We start from the raw sequence: 18,915 nt of genomic DNA on the forward strand, positions 1-18,915 counted from the left end.
GTCATTATAACGTTATTTGGCTAAATTCCACATTACCCGGGTTCTCGATCCTAACATCATTTGAGGGCGCACCCTCCTTTTTCTGTATTGAGTGCGTATATCCAGCGACAATGGGCAAAGCATGTCATCAAGAAGATATCCATGCTAAAAAATGGGATTATCTTGGTACGCTTTAACTCGGAAATTGGGGAGAATGAAGTCATACAGGGAGGAATTCATCATTTTGATAATAAACCCTTCATATTAAAGACACGGAATGAAGATATGGAGTTCACTAGGGATGAGCTATACACTGCCCATTTGGGTGAAGCTCCAGAACTAGATTTCAAGTACTGGAGCCTTAAAGGACTTAGCAAGATTGGCAGTTTGGTGGGAAAACCACTAATGGTGGATCAAAACACTGAAAAGAAGTTTGGTTTGAATTTTACAAGGCTATTAATTGAGGTAGGGACGGATGCTGCTTTACCAAATATAATATGTTTCAGGAATGAGCGAGGTGATTTAGTTGAGCAAAGAGTCTTGTAAGATTGGAAACCTTCCTTATTTAAACATTGCAAGAAGTATGGGCATAGTGAGGCTGACTGTAGGAAGAGGAAGCAAAACTCTTTATAACTCCTCCTAAGCTACAAGATGAGAGTAGGACTCAGACTCAACCAGGAACTAGCTTAGAAGCACCATCAAGAACTGTACAAGCTCCATGAGTGCAAAGTAAACCAAGTGCAGCTGATAATAGAGTGGGGAACAATGGGGAAGGAGATGCAGTCTCTATTCCCGGAAACAAAGGGTAACAGAACAATGCGGAAGGAGTAAGCAGAAATAATAAATGTGAAAAATTAACTACATACACAGAGAAATTTGAGTTTAAAAAAAGAAAGGAGAAAAAATCAGAATTAAAGCCGTTCACTAGCTCAACTATGTGTGTAAAACATGTATTTTGCCATGTCCTGGCATGTTTATGAGACACGCTTTTGTCAAATTCAAGTGTCTATCTGGTCATTAAGTTGGAGTGTCTATCTTACAAAACATTAAGGGGCTATCTAGGTATTTAGCCAAATATTAATGAGCTACAACTCTATGCAATGATCAGTCAGCACCAAAAGTAACCCAAACTCTTACAAAAACAAAAAAAATTAAAGGAGAAACAAGAAATAACAGAAACCAAGAAAAGAAGCAAGCTATGTAAGTGCAAAATATTAAAACTGGAGCAACTTCTAGAACTGTGCCGAGCTTGAGGTCAATCTTCTTCGAGTCCTGTCAAATGTTTAGATTTAAAATTCAGTAAAATAAAATTCGGACTCGGTAAAGATTAATAAACCATATTGGCAGTCTGGGCAAGGATATAGGCAGATTAATTTCAATTATACGCCATAGGATTCAAAGAGCTATTCTGTGACATGACATAGCAATTGTCAATCTTGGATGTTGAATTTATATGAAGATACAATATAAGAGCCCGAGTTTGCGTAATGGGTCGTTCGCGTTGCATCAGAAGGAAAATGTATCGACATCTTTTCATTTATCAAATATCATGAGAAACTTGCAATGGATGACCAAAGAGACTGATAAATCAAATCAGGCATTTCAAGCACCATACCAAAAATCAGAAGAAGAAAATACTAAATATTTAAAGTTACAACTCTCAAGATTCAAGAGAAAAACAGAAATATCAAACTTAGAAACGTTCAATAGAGCTACTCTCGCTGTATATGCAAGTTTAGACAACATATCATCGCACTGAACAACACAAAGCCCCAACTGTGATAAACCGATAAGAACACCTATCTAAGTCAAAGACGACATTAAGTAATGAGTACAACGCACTTCACACTTGGTAGTGTTACTATATTCAACCCAAACAAAACAGGCTATGTCAACCAAATTTAAATAATCACAAAAATGAATTTAGCGTATGCGAGGGAAGATATGAAAATGAATTCAATATATGGAAATACCTGGAAGTAATTTCCAGTCTTCCACGCGTTGGGCAATACTCTCTTCAATTCTCTGTAAAGTGGGGATTTTCAATTCTTTTCTCCAAAATGGATATAAGGTAACAGATGAATAATATTTTTGCCATTCTTTGCTTTTAGTGTGTTTGTTTTTTTCTCTCTATTTATGATAGAAAATGAAGCATGATGCTTTGTTACTACCAAAAATGAAGTAAACTCATATACAGAATTTTTAAAGTAGAATAACAGCGTAGTTTGAACCTTACCTATGTAATGTTGATGCGGAATATGTTATGCAACTTTCGAGATACTGAAAAATGAACTCTTACCAGGAAAGCAGCGAAGCAAGAATGTTCCCAACTCTGGTAAGACTTGAGACTGCTCTTCTTGAAGAGACAACATACTTTGTTTAATCCACATAACACTTTGTCGGTGAGGTCACGTATCTTCAGTATTCCAATCTTCCAAATCTATGAGGTACATAAGCGGCCATCACTTTTTCCCCCTCTTTTCCACCTCCCGACCTACATAACCAGTTACTTCAAGCGCCATTTATATGCATGAACGCCAACATCAATCTAGACTACATTACAAATTAAAAACTACTTCCCAAATTTCTGAACCAAATCAACATGCCGTCTCTGCACATTTTTGGACAATAATAATAGGAAAACTTACCTCTCAGGATCAATAAAAAGACACCATCAATAGCGGAGAAGAAACACAAAAGAAGAAGAATGAAAATAGGAGGAGAAGCATAAAGTGTACTTCTTGAGTAAAACCTGTGTATTTGGTCACACCCTCAATTAGTCGACAATTAGATACCAATCACTGGGCAGTCAAGTTTTAACTGCATTGGGCATGTATCTATATAACTCAATGAATGTGATTTTATGTGATCAATAATCTACCTACAAGTACTTCATACTGACCTTGCATATTTTACATTAATATTCATCTTCAAACTGTATGGCAGGGACCATCCTAGCAGTTCTATAGAAGCATCAGCATTTAAAAGCCTCTGCTTTTTCCAGAAGTTCACAATCATTTTCCAACACACATGGATCACTCAGATTCCTCTTAAAGAAGTTTGTCTTTAACGTCCATACCGTAACCATTACATTAGAACTAAAATTTACATTTGGCTACAAAAGAACTGAAACGAGTGAAACTAAGAAATATATTCACAATTGAGATTTCAACAACACACCATAATCCATCGAATTATAGGAGAGTGCATCGGTTTCCTATAATTATTGCTTAGAGAAGTGCAATACAAATATTGACTCTGCACTTGAGCAAAATTCTCTATGAAGTTTGACTACCAAGTATGAGCTAAATGAAAAAAATTTCCTACTTGCTTCTCAGCATCTATGAGCCACAGATAGTTTGGTTCCATACTTCCTAACATTTCTTGTCTTGTAATGCTAAAAGGGCCAGTCCTGCTTTCTTTTACATAGCAAAACCTTAGCAACTTGTTTCTCAAGTCAATTACAGCTTCCACCTGGTGGGAAAAAAATTACAGCCGAAAGCTGTAACAGATACAAAAAAGGAGTAGCATTACAAGAAAAAAAGTGCAAAATCAATAGGATTTTTCTTGAAGACAAATCGCATATCACCTTCTTGGGGGATAACATTTTGCACCATTTTCCTGAAAATTAGTATATCTAATTTTCAAATTCGAAACTCAAGAACAAACCTGTTTACATAATCAATTTTAGGTGTAAGCTCACTATGGCATCATATCCACAGGACAGATTTATATATATTTGCTTGTCCTCTGTGAGCCATAGAAGCTCTTATTCTTCCCGTGTAGTTATTATCCAGTACTCGTCAGTTATGTATCCCGGTATATTTTTATCACCCTATTCCTGTGGTTGCAAGGAATCTGCAATGATCATGATCACCTCTCCTATTCTTGCTGAGAGGAAATCCATCATATCCTCACTATAGTTAGTGACTTCTGTAAGATGAAGATATTTTTCAATATGCTTAATTTTGTCAATTACAGTAGCAATTAGCAGCAAGTTACCCAACAAACGGAAGTATTTGATTATACATCCCTTAATGGCAGTCAAAACCAATCTACCTGATATCGCATATAAAGATATCCAGCTTCGCTTTCTCGAAACAATGTTTGTGAAACTGATTGCAACTCTTCTCTCTGTCAAATCTCGAAGCACACAATGTTTGAATCATACTTTGATCCAGTTGTTGGGAAATCTCAGGAATAAAGAACTTTATCAGTCAGCGAGTACTGTTACTATATATGTTAAGAATCCGTTACTTGAGTAAAACTCCTTTTTACTTCGAAGCAATGGACAATGGCTTTAGAAGTATGAAAATGACTTTTATTGAATACGTGATGTGCAAAAGTAAGTACAACACCACAATTGAAAGCAACTACCATAGTCTTATGAATAGGTTAGAGAAGACGCCAACAGAGGTTAGACTAAACAAACAGGATAGAATGAAGAAACAAATAGCAATCACCACAAATTAATTCCAAGCAAATAATACATTAGATGGTACAATATAAACATTGATCAAAAGTTCAAAACCTTAAAAGAGTGTGAAACAGTAAACTCTCCTAACCATCGACTTTCTATCAATTATATACATCTTTACTTTTTAAAAGATAAACAAATAGAAAAGAAATATACATGTGCAAATGAGGTAGAAACACTTACATGTATGAATACAATACAGCAAATGAGTTCCAAACGGAGAACGCCGATGAACATAGAAATTTCAAGGTAGAAGGTGATGGAATTGAGGGAAAGAGGATTACATTGAAATATTCCAGATAATGATGAACTTCAGAGAGAGTAGCTAAGTGTGGAATGAAGCGGTGGCTTTCCGGTATCAGTGTTTAGAGACACGTTGCAGGTGATGTCAAATGTCTAAGATGCCCTCAAACAAAAATTATATGACATGAAGCAAACAAGTTGATCCGACTGCAACTCATGCTTCTATAATAGTAAATGTGGTACACAAATACTAGTGTTACCATGTAGAGTAATTCATTTGTCGATCAAAGGGTAAATAAAAGCGTCTTTATTTCTAATTAAGATAGCAATCACTCTATGTATGTATGACTTTGGGAAAATTTCCCTTAAAATATTCAGATATCCAAAATAATCAGTATTCAAATCTGGAGATCTCAGAAATCAATTGCAGACTTGTTTAATCAAAGTGATAATATAACAGTAGGGGAAAACGATAAGAAAAGAATGAGATATTGATACAAAATCGACGTAGAAACTAGAAGCTTATTGTGTTTTGTCTCTCAGCAGGGGCAACACATTGCCATAATGATTGATAAGGCGGAATACTAGCTGCATCCACTCCAAGTAACGAAAGGCTCCGTGCATATTCCTGAATATCAAGAAACAATTGCATGCAGATCTTGTCGGTATCAGACAAATTGTGATCTGAGACATCTGAGCTTGCTCCGGCTCGTCTTTGAGCACCCAAACGTAGTTTTTGAAGAGAAGATTCAGTTCTTCTACTCATATTGACAAGCTCTGAAGCTAAATCATTGTAACGTCGAGTTATTTCCAAAGCAGCACTTTGCAAGAGCTCATTCCTTATCTCATTTGTTAGACACGTAGCAGCCCTTTCTCCATCCAAAAATTCCTTTAACGGACGTAATACCCCAGTAACATACGGAGAATGCCTGACTGGGAGAGGCTTATTAGTCATCCTGTAAGTAGCTGTTATTCCTTTCAACTGCCTCAAGTCCTCTACAGATTTCTCAACTATTGTCTCAATTATTGCACTCATCACAATTGGCAAAAGGCCCTTCAAGGACTTCCCACCTTGTAAAATGCTCTGTTTTACAAAATCACAAACTTCAACAGGGCACGACTTGAGCAACTCAAGTATCTGTTCAAGGTAATCACCACATATTTCCTCCACCAAACGGTTCAAATCGTGAACTACGTACACTAAATCATCAGAGCTTGCAGAAATAGCCCATTCAAATCCCGGGTTTGAGCCCGCATTACCAGCTTCACGAGCAGCCAATCCAGCAGATAACCAGTTAGAGAATCTGGCCATAAGTTGCAAAGACAAACGCAAGAACTTGTCCGAGCAAGAGAGGACAAGAACATCATCCCTCCAGCAAGATCTCAAGCACTCTAAAAGAGACGTACTCTGCTTCAAAATCAAATCTTGAGGCTTCCTCTGGTCAGACCCCACCGGGGCCAGACCAGCAACACTAAGTGCAGAATCAAGAGCCCCAGCTATCTCCTGGAACCTCAATGAGAAATAAACACCCACATTCCATTGCTTCATGAAATCAATATACGCAGCTTCAGACCGAAATTTGACTACTTCTGATCGCGAGGGACAGTAACCTTCTAAATGTGCCAAGAAATCCAAACTCGCTTTGTAATTTTTCAGGAAAACAGTAGGCCTTCCGGGAGAAAACACCACTGGTTTTCCTTTCTGGATAGCAGAATGAACCTCCTTAAGTATAGAATTCGCAAGGAAACTCGAAACATGTAGACCCGAATTCTCGATAGACGATATATTCAACAGAAACTTACAATCATCCTCAATATATTTCTTGATCTTAACATAATCCTCCTCAAGTTCTCCCCCAACAACTCCTCCTCCGGACCCCTTTTCCGGAATAACTTTTTCGATCAACGGACCCACAACAGTCGATCGAAAAGTCTCCTCAGCATTCTTAGTATTATCAATCGCAGCATACGCACGTAAGCAGTTATAAATCGCATTCTCATCCCTATACTCAAGTCCATCAACAAGACAACATCGTAAACTCGTATCCAACAACAAACTCGCATTCGTTATCCTCTTCTCCATATTCTCAATAAAGGGCATATCTTTGGCATTCCTAATATAAAACTTCAACCTATTCATTTCACTAGCGATCCTTTCCAAAAGCATACTTTGTGTTTCCCTCACATTATCATTATTAGTATCATTATCACGTGGCAATTCTTTAATTAATTTCTCAACTTTAGAAGCAACATGAAAAGTATCAAGCAATAATTCTAATACCTCTCTAGCTTCACCTGCATTAGCTCTTTGTTGAAGCCGATTTTGCAAATCAGAAAGCGATTTTTCGACGGCGTTGCGAAGATGTTCAATTTTCTCTCTAAGTTCAAGCAACGGAGCACGCATACGCACAATTGAGGAATCAACGTCGATTAATTTGGTACTTAAGCTAACGAAATCGACGTAATCGCGATTAATGAGATCGATTAGATCGCGTTGGAGAGAAGTGAAGTGCGATTGGAGTTCAGTACGGAGAGTTTCTAAGGGGACGAAGGTGCGTAAATCGGAGATGTAGTTTTCGGGATCGAAATTTGGGGATTGGAATAAATTAGGGTTTAGCCATTGTGGTGGATTCGGGTCAGTCGGGTCACCGAATATATCTGTAGGGGAACGTAGTGGTGATTGAAGATCTTGCATTTTTTGTGAGAAAATGGGATCTCGATTTGGTGTTTGTCACTTGGTTCAAAATACTCTTTAAAGAGTTTTGGTCCCTTTTAAGTTTGTGTTTTGAGGAAATGCAGCGAGTAATGAAGATCTGGATGTCAAATGAAAATTTCCAATGAAATCAACTTCACTATCTGTTTACAAGAGTCGAGTATGAAGACATTTTAAGGAGAATATGACCAAAATGGTGCTTCATGTATGTGATTTGGTTGCATTTGATCCTTTAACATACAGACATAATGAATATGGTCCTTAGTATATTATGAGCCCTATAAGCTGTTTTCAGCTTTTTTGAGTGTTTGACTAGCCAGCTTAAAGTCATTTTGTGCATAAAATAAGCCCAAAAAAATAATTGAGTCCGTTTAGCTTAGCTTATCTAAAGTAACTTATAAGCTGAAAACAGCTTATAAGCCAAAAAAAAAATAAAAAAAATTAACCTACTCCAACTTTTTTTTTTTGTTGGCTTAAACAGCTTATAAGCTGCTTATTTTAAGCCCATCCAAACAGGCTCTATATTAAGAATTGCCTAATTTTGATCCTATATACCATATTAGTAAAGGCAATTAAGCAGCGGCGCCGCGGCGGAGCCAGAGCTCCGGGTGCGGGTTCGGTCAAACCCAGTAGCTTTTGTCCGAATCATATATTTGTCTTAAATTTTTTGTCAAATATGTATAAATTATTAATTACGAACCCAGTAACTTTAAAGAATTAGAACCCTAAACCTACAAGCTTCGGATCCTGGCTCCGCCTCTGTAATTAAGGGTCGTTTGGTACGCGGGATAGGATAGACAATGATATCCTATGGTTTGAATATCTAGTGGGATAAAATAATCCGGATTAATATTCATAACCAAACGCGAATAAAATAATTCCAGCATTTTACCCCGAAATTGTAATCCTTATCCCACCAACCAAACGGCCCCATACTATTTTTGCTATTAAAATAAAGTGAGACCCTCGACATTTTTCTTCGTATACAACCTACTTAGCTCAGTTGAAGATATTCTAGATTTCCTTCCATACTCCATTGAATATATGTTTCCATAGAGTTATAATTTCATCATATTTTACCACTGCATCCTAAGTTTTCTCATGGTTCTTTCAAGTTAGGTTAGAGATCTTGATGTGGATTTTGAAATCGAATTGAATAACACAAGAGGTACATTTGTTTTGTTATGTATCAGCTCATGTGAAATCCACATGTAGGGTTTAGCCATTGTGGCGGAGCGTGGTGGTGTGCGGGAGGATTCTGGGGAGGGTGTACTTATTATCTAATAACCATAATTTATCCTTTATCCTATCTTTTTACGATAGCTCTATCTCGCACCCCACTTTTCTTGTAGGTTTATCTTTTAAATTGTTGATGTGTGACATTATGTAATGACGGAAAACGATACAATCTATATATCCAAACATTGCATTCATTAAAATAATACAACACGATACAATACAATACATTATGAAATAATACGTAACAAACATCCAAACAGAGTGTTAATTAAGGGTGTTCATAGTTCGGTTTGGATTGGTTATTGATTAAAATCACAATCAAACCAATTTAGTCGGTTTTTAAATGTCTAAAACCATAACCAAACCAAATAAAATAATAACCACCGGTTTGGTTATTGTCGGTTTGGTTCGGTTTTTCGGTTTATGACTAGCAGCCGTGAGACTTATCAGTAAAACATTAAAAAGTTGAAAAAGACATGTCTTTTTTTTTTGTTCAAACGATAACTTTTATTTATCGTTTAAGGTGGAACATACATCATAGAAATATTTTCACTATTAGTGATAGTGTCATACTCAAGTTACCCAAAGTTGCTAAACTATTACATATAAAGCTAAAAACTAACTAAGTAGTGGCTGCACCATTTTTGTCATCTTAATACACATACCTGGAAATAAAGTAGAGCATGGGAGCTTTTAGTTGTTGTTATAGACATACATATTAATTAAACATAAAGACTACCTAAAATTAAAATGAAGATATATGAAATAAAAAAACGTTGTGTAATGATCCCAAACTTTGGGACAATACTTGCATTTTGTCCTCAATTCTCCCATTTTATTAAAAACACTTTGTGTAATGATCCCAAACTTCAGATGTTTTTCTATCATTATCTCCAGGGCTAGGGTCTCGACTACAAAGAGTTGTTCTTTTCTGCCTTTAGGAGGATTACTCACGGAAGAAGTATTAGGACATTACCATGTGCTTGAGTTACAGCAAATGTTGATGTTACTGAAGTATCTTCTATAGGAACCTCCAAATCTACAACCTGTGTCCTTTTCACATGAAAAATATTAGAAGTTTAGGACTCATTCAGATAAGAAAAAAGAAAGGTATAAATTCGGAAAAAAAAAAAAAAAAAACAACCTAAAATGAAATGGCTGACAAAGAAAGGCTAAAAATTTAAGTTAAAGACATTAGACTCTAACGTGAGCTTCTGTTAGTAGGTTTACACTTAACACTTAAAGAGTTAAAAGACTTAAAGACATGGGTTGGACATATTCTTAAAAACATGGGGCCTTAAACAATCATGTGAAATAAGTAGACCAAAAATCAAGTTAATGATTAAAAGGTATAAAATGTTTATAATTATTTATGAAAAACTAATATTATACATATAAATAATTATAAAATTTATGTATATAATTTATCGGTTTGGGTCGGTTATTTATTCGGTTATTTCTTAATATAACCATAACCAAACCAAATATTATCGATTTTTAAAATTTAAAACCAAATCAAACCAAACCAAACCAAATGTTGGTTTTTTTATTCGGTTTGGTTAAATTTTCGGTTTGATTTTGGTTTTAACCAAAACCGTGAACACCCCTAGTGTTAATGAAATCACTCTTCATTGTCTGTTTACTCCATAAGGAAGACGTTTTAAGGGGAAAATTATCAAAATGGTGCTTAATGTATGGGCTTTGGTACTTAATGTATAAACATGATAGAAATGGTCCTTAATGTATTTTAGAAAGTGAATAGGTTGGTCCTATGTTATACATTAGTAAAGACAACCGCTATTTTTGCTATCAAAATAAAATGACTGCTTGGGCATTTTTCTACATGCATAACCTAGCTACTTAGCCTAACAGAAGATATTTTAGGTTTTCTTTAATATTCCATTGAATATATATTCACCATAACATTATAATTTCTTCAAGTTTTACCTCTGTTTGAAAAGCTTTTCCTCAGCTCTTTCAAGTTAGGGTTAGAAATTTTGATGTGGGTTCTGAAATCGGATTGAATGATACAATAAATACCTTTGTTTTATAATTTAATTATGAGCTAACAGAGTGTTCAATAAAATGGTCAAATACTCGAATTTTCACGTGTAGTTGTAAATCTACATAGGATCACGAAATGTACTGCATCCAAAATTAGAGCGAGTTTGCCGGCGGAGTACTGACTCCACATTTTTGAGTGAGCTGGAGAGTAACCATCTTATAGACTAAACTAGTTAGAGGTTGTCGCTTCCGGTCGAAGCTAGAACTACAAAAGAAGGGCCAAAAAATGTGGCAGCAAACCACGGGGCCTCCTACTAGTAAAGGGAAAATGAAAGTGCGCTTATGCGAACAAGCTGAAAAGGCCCTTTCCATTTTTTATAACAATACATAAGGTAAGCTCTATAGATCCAACCTCGTCAAGGGGCTTTGATGCCCTTTGTATATATTAGGTTGTTGCCTATGGGATCCTCGTACTGGGCTAGACGAAGAACCAACTGAGAGAGGGCAGTCATTAGAGACAACAGGTTGGGAAAGCAAGAGAACACTTCGTGTTTTCTTATTTTCTTCCTACCCTCGGAATAGTACAAAAAGAGAGATTAACACTATTGACTCAATGATAAAGCACTAACACTTTTCTCGTCGGTACTCTACATATTGGCAAGGCTAAGTAGATACATAATTTCGAGTGTGAATCGGCAAGGACTAAAAATCAGCCAATGACAGAGCGGCATACCAGAAAATCGGCCCCTTGTCTCTCTTAGTTGGGATTTATTGTTATGCTAGCATCCGTCATGTTTCATCTATATGGCAAGTATAGATGTTTAGAAAACTTATATTTTTCGTGTAAGGGCAATATGTTAAATAATTCGACATGTTTTTTTTGGAATTTTTGCGTCCTCATAATGTCATTCGGTTTATTATGTACATATAAGATGCTCTACCACAAGGGAAGTGAAGATGTTAGCTGCCAGCCAGTGTCACCTTAAAGGACTCATTTGTTCCTCCAGGTTCTCTGCACAGTCATGGACAGCTGAGTAAAGTGTCATGAAGCAAGATGGTAAACCTGGAGCTCTCCACCAGCAAGCAGACCTAGGGAAGGAAAGGACTGTAATACCAGAGTTAGATCCGTTCCAATTCTTGGTTTACCTAATAATTTGCTCCCGTGTTACGTTATACACGCTCCAATTGTGTTGAGGGGTGGGGAGGCGGAGGGTGTGATAGTATCCCAATTGGTTGAGGGGTTGTTGTCACTTGTCATCTTAAATGGTCTTGGACGATCTTCACGTCCTGAACTAATTATTGGATCTAGTTAGGCTTAAGATCGATCTTCTTAATAATATATGCTCTTGTAGTCGTAGAGAAGTTTGGACTCAAAGTAGTGATCTTTTGTGGCGATCTTTTTGCGAGAACTAGTGTGAAGAGTGAAATATGCAGGGAGAAATAGTCTCCAACATTATTTTTCGTGTTGAGGCCTCATTAAGGAAACTTTATGCAGGACCAGTAGGAATGCTACTAAACATTTCACGGGCTACTCTCCTCACATTCACTTCACGTCTTTGAGCTTCAGCTATTAGATTCTTAATAGTGATTATAGATATTATTTCTTAATTGACTGTTTTCAAGATTTAGCTTAAATGGACGCAATGATTTAGTTTGATTATCTTAGCTTTATGTTAAATCTCTCCACCGATCTTTTATTTTTACACGTACAACATCTGAAAGTGAAATACAAGAGATCTTTACAGAGTTACATTCCTCTATTCAAATCGTAAAAGATGACATTGAACTATTTCTTCATTATTCGATGAATCGTTTTTCATTTCAATTCGATCTAAAATGATAAAATAACACTCAATAGAATTTAAACCTACAACATTTGGTTTTGGAAACGCGAACTACATGGGATTATGAAAAGGTGTTCAGTGACCCAATTCGGCCACAGCAACTAATCTACGTGTGATAACTTCAATAAAATGTTTGATTTTAAGTTGATTTCAATAATCACTTGCTAAGATAAACAAGTTCAGTAAACGTTTTACTATCCGATTATAAAAAAAAAAACCAATAGTACATCAGCTTATTTTCCGAAAGCTCTATGTTATTGCTGTGCCTCTGAATAATGGGGAAATGACAGAAAGCGCATCACTAGAGCAAACCAAGGCACAATTAGCTGCGAGGAGAAAATTATAGTGCACATCAATATAAAATTTAGCATAATAAGTTAAGATCAAAAGAGGGGTTAAAATTGTCCGTTTGACCTTTAGGTCACGAGTTTGAGCCATGAAATCTAATGTTTGCTCAAGGTCATCTGCCTACATTACACCTCTGATGTTTGCTCAAGGTCGGCTGCCTACTCATACCTCCCACCCCTTAGGTGCGGCCCTTTCCGGACCCAGGGTGACCACGGGATGCTTCGTGCACAGGGCGGCTATATTTCTATAATAAGTTAAAAGATCAAAAGCATTCTCCTTTTCCCTCCTTCAGTATTCCCGCTCTAACAGATTAATTGTACAACTTCTCAGCCCATTTTCGGAGCAGACAGAACATCTAAATAGAAACAATCGTAGCACCATGAGCAGCATTAAGTTGCATAAAAGCACAGGATTCTAGCAGTAACCTCTGTAAAAAAGAACAACTTCTTAGAGTTGAACACAATTCCATTGACATCTGACATCTCTCTGGTTTGAATTATCTACTTGAAGTAATAGCAGCAGAAATTCAAGTAGAATAGGGACTTTGCCATGTTGATAGGTCAGAAAGAAGATCTCGAAACTGATCAATCAGAAGCTTGAGTTGCTTGTTCTTGTCTACGAGCTCCTGCAATTTAAAGAACAACAGTATGCTTAAACTCTTGATCACATTAGCAACCTGATTTGTTCACAACCGCCACAACCTACTAGAAAGTTTATATGCATGAGCTCATATAAAATACTCTCTACCTTCCATTGAAGACTTTTCACTGACACTAGGGGGGAAACCAGGGACATGAAGCAAAGAAAACATGATTTGACAAAAACTTAAACAATAGGAATATAATTATTTATTTATTTTATTTGACTTGGATATTAATTATAATACAAAATCACTATAAAAAGTACAGTCACGTTGTTCAGATTTGAGGTTATGAAATATATTGAGACTTCTGAAAGTTTGTTACTGTGAGACATTATGGGATGTCTGCAATGGAAATGTGACATTTGCGGTATACCTCAATGTTTGTTCCAACGAAGACGAAATTACCCAATGGATCAAGGGAGAAATCTGTCATTGTTCAAATGTTGGCATACACATTTGTTTCTCCAACTTCCACCCACCATGCACTCCTAAAAGAAACAAAAATCCAAGATATCAAAATTTGATACGTTATCAATACCTTTTTTAACGTAGAGGCGCGGCCCTCCAGCTGCTCAATTTCAGCTTGATCTGCAGCAGATAGTGAACCAGTAGCAGAAGCGGCTTCCAATGCTTTTGCCTAGCTAACATAGTCAGTAAAGAATGTGAAGTATCATACAACAAGTGAACAATTTCCCAAAACGTGCAAGCAAATATAACTTTGTTAACCATGAGACAGAACACAAAGGAGAATTTGACAACTTGCAATTAAAATGGAGCAAATACTCAAAAGTATGAAGTTGTTAAAAGAACTTAATAAACTCAAATGATGTGAAGTCACACGTATATTGAGCGACAAAAAGGAAGGCAGGGTCGGTGATAGATGTTGACACCTAATTTTGGCTCGACGTGCTTAAAATTAACGTTTTGGGGGGCCCTGATTCGTTAAAGAGCACGAAATACATTTTTTACACATTTTTACATTTTTTAACAATTTTATTGATGATTATCCTTATTTTAGGAATTTTCTCAATTTATTGTCATTTTTTCAAGAATCATTATTTTTGCACATGTACAGCGTAATACTACCATTTTTTGTGCAATTAATAATTGTTTCTTAATTTTATAGCAATACATTTTCATATCATAGACATTAATGTTTATATTTTATACTTGCGTTATTATTTATACATGTATTAATTAACTATATTTTAGTACAGTCTGACAGTGTAGAGAAAATCGGAGCAAGTAATTTTTTAACACAGAGCAAGAATTCGATCAAGTCAAGGTCTCGTCACCTTTTTAAAAGTTATACATTTGAGGTGATGGGTTGGGTTGTTGATCCATTGATTAATAAATTTTTATACAATGGTTAAAAGGGTTAATTCCTCATTAGACAATAACCCAAGGATTAAAATAAGCATTGAGGTGACAAGGGGTGCATTCTTTTATTTTTTGAACAAAAGAGGGTGTTCATTGATATTATAAGAAAGGATGGGGTTAAATTTTTTTATTCATCCTTTGTCTTCATTCTATACATGTACACAACACTTACACACACAAGCACATATCAGATTTTTTTTCTCTCTCTCTAAAAAAAAACCCTAATTTTCTCTCCCCTCACCCCACATCCACTCAGCCGCCCTTCTCCCCTGAGAATGAAAACAAAAATTTCCATCTCTTAATTTTTTTTTTATTTTCTTTTTGTCACGTTCATCCCCCAATAAAAAGCTCCCATCGTTTTTTTTTCTTTTTTCTTTCTAGATTTTTTCTATCATCTCTTTCTCTGCACTCACACACACTATGAACGGAATTTCTTTAAATTGGGTTTCTATTTTTTTTTTTTTGCTCTGCATTTTTAGATCTCCTTTATTATATATTTGACATTTTTATTCACTTATTGTTTCTGCTCTAGATTTTCTTAATTGTTAGGTACTTTGCACATAGACATGTTTTTACTAAAAAAAAAAAAAAAGAAGAAGAAGAGATCTATGGGAGGAACAGATGTTGGTCTGAGAATCTATGTTCTTAATGGTCCATTGCGTTAAAATATTATTTTCGCTTATATGAGCCACTGCTATCACCGTTTGTGGCTACTAATTTTGTGTGTATTTCCAGTAACTTGTACTGTAGTAGTGGATGACCAAAGTGAAGGGTTACAGAGTTCATCGTTCATAGCAGAGAGTATTTGATGTGCTGCTTCTATTGTGTCTTCTAAATGCTTTTGTATGGCGCCGTTAGAAGTAACGGTATTTGGAGTAGTAGTGAATGACCAAAGTGAAGGGTTACAGAGTTCATAGCAGAGAGTATTTGATGTGTTGCTTCTATTGTGTCTTCTAAATGCTTTTGTCCTTCTACTGCTAGTTCTTGTATTGTTTTAGGGTTTGTTGATTTATTGTCTTCCATTTAGGGATATCTGAACGGTTTTTGAAACCCTAGATCGGCGGTGCGAGGAGTTTGAGTTCAGTTTTAAGCCAAAAAATGGTCAAAATTCAAGAAAAAATGGCCTCATATTTTTCCGTAGTACAAGATGTTTGGTAGAAGGTGAGATAAATTTATACCTTTTACTAAATAAAATATAGCACAATCTTAAGGCTGGAATATTCCACTTTATCCCATTAAACTTGAGATTATTTTATCTCATTTTCCTGATGGGATAAATTAGTCCCAAAATTATAATTCTGAGATAATTTAGTTCGCGTACCAAATGACAAGTGTTAACTAAGAGAATTTTAGTTTCTTAATTTTGCTTGCTAATGGTGAGCACTTTTGATTTCCGTAAGATATTATCAAATTTTGATTGTTAAATTTAATTTGAAATTTTAATTTTTAATTTTGGTATGCAATTTAGAAACCCTCGTAACTAATATATGTACATGAATAACTAAGAGCCTGTTTGGCCTAGCGGTTTTGAGGTTAAAAGCGTGTTTTTTATTAAAAAAAAAAGCACTTTTTTGGGTAGGGTAAAAATCATTTTAGTCCTCCAACTTTACTTTAAAAATCAAAGACCTCCCCCAACATTGAACAATCGACATTTTCATCCTCTTATCTCAACTTCTCCGACCATTGATATGTAACTTTATATTATTTGACCGATCATCAAAGGAGTAAAACGGATTTCACTTATAGTTTTTTACTATTAATTAGTGAGTACCCTAATTAATAATATATAAATTTTTCACAGCTTCCTTTGTCAATTAATTCTAAATCTTTCTGCCATTTTCAATTTTGCTCCATAGCAAGAGCAGTTCTTCATATTTCTGGAGAACCTTTCAAACCTTTGTAACCTTCATATTTCTGGAGAACAATTGTTTATCAAGGTTTGAAAGGTTCTCTGAAAAATATGAAGAACTGCTTAGGTTATGGAGAAAATTGAAGACGGCAGAAAGTATTATAATTAATTAACGGAGGAAACTATGAAAAATTTATATAATATTAATTAGGGTAATAAATAATTAATTAAAAATATAAGCGAAATTCCCTTTTACCCCTTTGATGACAATCAAATAATATAAAGTTACTGGTCAATGTACTGAAGTTGAGATAAGGGGATGAAAATGTCGATTGTTCAATGTTGGGGGAGGTCTTTGATTTTTAAAGTAAAGTTGGAGGACTAAAATGATTTTTATCCTTTTTGGGTATTTGAAGTGTTTGGCCAATTAGTAAAACTGCTTTTATGTAGAAGCAGAAGCATTTTTCCTGTGATTGGGGAGAAGCAAAAAAAATTTGTTTCTATGAAAAAAGTAGAAGCAGAAAATTATTTTTTTCAAGACAAAAATATTCCCACCATAAATACTAAAAAAATACTACTAAGGTTACTGACACCACTCAGCTACCTACCGCCTTTCTAACCTAACCCTCGACCTCAGGGGCGGATTTAGAGCATGCGGAGGGTGTTCACGGCAAAAAATTACAGTGTATATATAGGGTAGATTTTCTGTGTTTATGTACATATATTAACTTTTGAACACCCTGAATAAATGCAAAAGATTAGCTCAAGCAGTCCAGGGTGTTCAAAACTGTCATTGCTTCCTAGGTTCGATTCCCATTGACAAACATTATTTTTTATATTGAACTTTTGTTGTTTTTTCGAACTCCTGAGTGAAAATCCTAGATCCGCCACTCCTCAACCTCTCTATCTAGGGTCATGTCCTAATTAAGCTAAAGACGAGTCATGTCCCGTCTAATCACCTCACTATTACAAAATACAAGATTAGGAGCCCGTTTGGATTGACTTATAAGTTGCCTATAAGCTGTTTTCAGCTTTTTTGAGTGTTTGGCTGGCCAGCTTAAAGTCATTTTGTGCTTAAAATAAGCCCAAAAAATTAATTGGACCCGTTTGGCTTAGCTTATCTAAAGCAGCTTATAAGCTGAAAACAGCTTATAAGCTTTTCCACTTATAAGCCAAAAAAAAAAATAAGTTGGATTACCCCAACTTCTTTTTTTTTAGCTTGTAAGTTGTTAAGCCCATCCAAACAGGCTCTAGATTTTTTTTAAAAAAATTATGCATTTCTATACATAGAAGGCAAGGAAGCAACATATGACTTATAACGGAGTCTGGATTCATCAAGCGCACCTCCACCAATATTATCAAAATGTTGCGCCGAAGAATTATCAGAGGAAACGTCACCGTTTAAATGATGTCCGTTAGAAGTAACGGTATTTGGAGTAGTAGTGGATGACCAAAGTGAAGGGTTATAGAGTTCATCGTTCATAGCAGAGAGTATTTGATGTGCTGCTTCAATTGTGTCTTCTAGATGTTTTTGTCCTTCTACTGCTACTTCTTGTATTGTTTTAGGGTTTGTCGATTTGTTGTCTTCCATTTAGAGGGAAATGTGAACGGTTTTCGAAACCCTAGATCGGCGGAGGCGGCAGTATTCCTTAATTCCCCCCCGCTATTTCTTATCTCTTCATTTCTAGGGTTTGTGATTCAATCTTCTTCTACAAGTTTCTCGAAACTGTTCTAGAATCTTCTAGAAGGTTCATTTTCAGTTGGATCGAAGCCGATGGTGATTGATGAAGTGAAAACGGACGGTTCAGATCGAACAGTGAAGAGAAAGAGATCTAGTTTAGTAATAGTGGAAACTCCTGAAGTGTTAAAAGAGGAAATGAAAAAAGAGGAAATGAAGGGATTGTTTGAGTATTATAAGGAATTAATGGAGAAAAAATGGAGAATATGAAAGGGTTAGGGTTGAACTGTGTGATTGCTTGTATGTTGGAGGAAAGTAAGCTTTCGTTATCCAAATTAGTGGATATGATTTATGACAAGATTAGTAGTGATAATGATAGTGAGTTTAGTGGTAATTGTAGTAAGGTTGGTGTGAAAAGTGCTGATCCACCGTGTACCCGTGTACCTGTCTTCAATCTCGTTGAACCGTTAGTGCTCGTGTTAGGGCTCATATTACTTGCTGGATCGAAATAATCAGGG

General features: G+C 35.7%; 2 protein-coding genes across 2 annotated transcripts; both read right to left on the reverse strand.

Annotated features, from left to right (window-relative positions):
• Positions 1 to 5,110: 5,110 nt before the first annotated feature.
• LOC132608837 (conserved oligomeric Golgi complex subunit 2-like) lies at positions 5,111 to 7,650 on the reverse strand. The gene has a single exon (XM_060322597.1). The coding sequence runs from the start codon at positions 7,392 to 7,394 to the stop codon at positions 5,214 to 5,216; it is 2,181 nt and encodes a 726-aa protein (XP_060178580.1). The 5' UTR covers positions 7,395 to 7,650; the 3' UTR covers positions 5,111 to 5,213.
• A 5,447-nt stretch (positions 7,651 to 13,097) lies between these two features.
• Positions 13,098 to 18,577, reverse strand: LOC132610315 (mediator of RNA polymerase II transcription subunit 30-like). Its single transcript, XM_060324623.1, has 4 exons — positions 18,006 to 18,577; positions 16,766 to 16,838; positions 14,029 to 14,127; positions 13,098 to 13,472 (listed from the first exon to the last, which is right to left on the reverse strand). Exons 1-4 carry the CDS (start codon positions 18,308 to 18,310, stop codon positions 13,374 to 13,376), a joined length of 576 nt encoding a protein of 191 aa, XP_060180606.1. The 5' UTR covers positions 18,311 to 18,577; the 3' UTR covers positions 13,098 to 13,373.
• Between the last annotated feature and the right edge of the window lie 338 nt (positions 18,578 to 18,915).

This window comes from Lycium barbarum, chromosome 9 (genome assembly GCF_019175385.1).
Source record: "Lycium barbarum isolate Lr01 chromosome 9, ASM1917538v2, whole genome shotgun sequence".
Lineage (NCBI taxonomy): Eukaryota > Viridiplantae > Streptophyta > Magnoliopsida > Solanales > Solanaceae > Lycium > Lycium barbarum.

Bases quoted from the DNA above. Each gene is read 5' to 3' on its own strand.
- LOC132608837 (XM_060322597.1), bottom strand. From the start codon at position 7,394: ATGCAAGATCTTCAATCACCACTACGTTCCCCTACAGATATATTCGGT.
- LOC132610315 (XM_060324623.1), bottom strand. From the start codon at position 18,310: ATGGAAGACAACAAATCGACAAACCCTAAAACAATACAAGAAGTAGCA. The intron at 16,839-18,005 runs GTATAGAAATGC...TAACCTAAGCAG, and splicing joins GTTGCTTCCTTGCCTTCTAT to TTCTTCATATTTTTCAGAGA. The intron at 14,128-16,765 runs GTTTGAAAGGTT...TATGTTAGCTAG, and splicing joins GAAATATGAAGGTTACAAAG to GCAAAAGCATTGGAAGCCGC.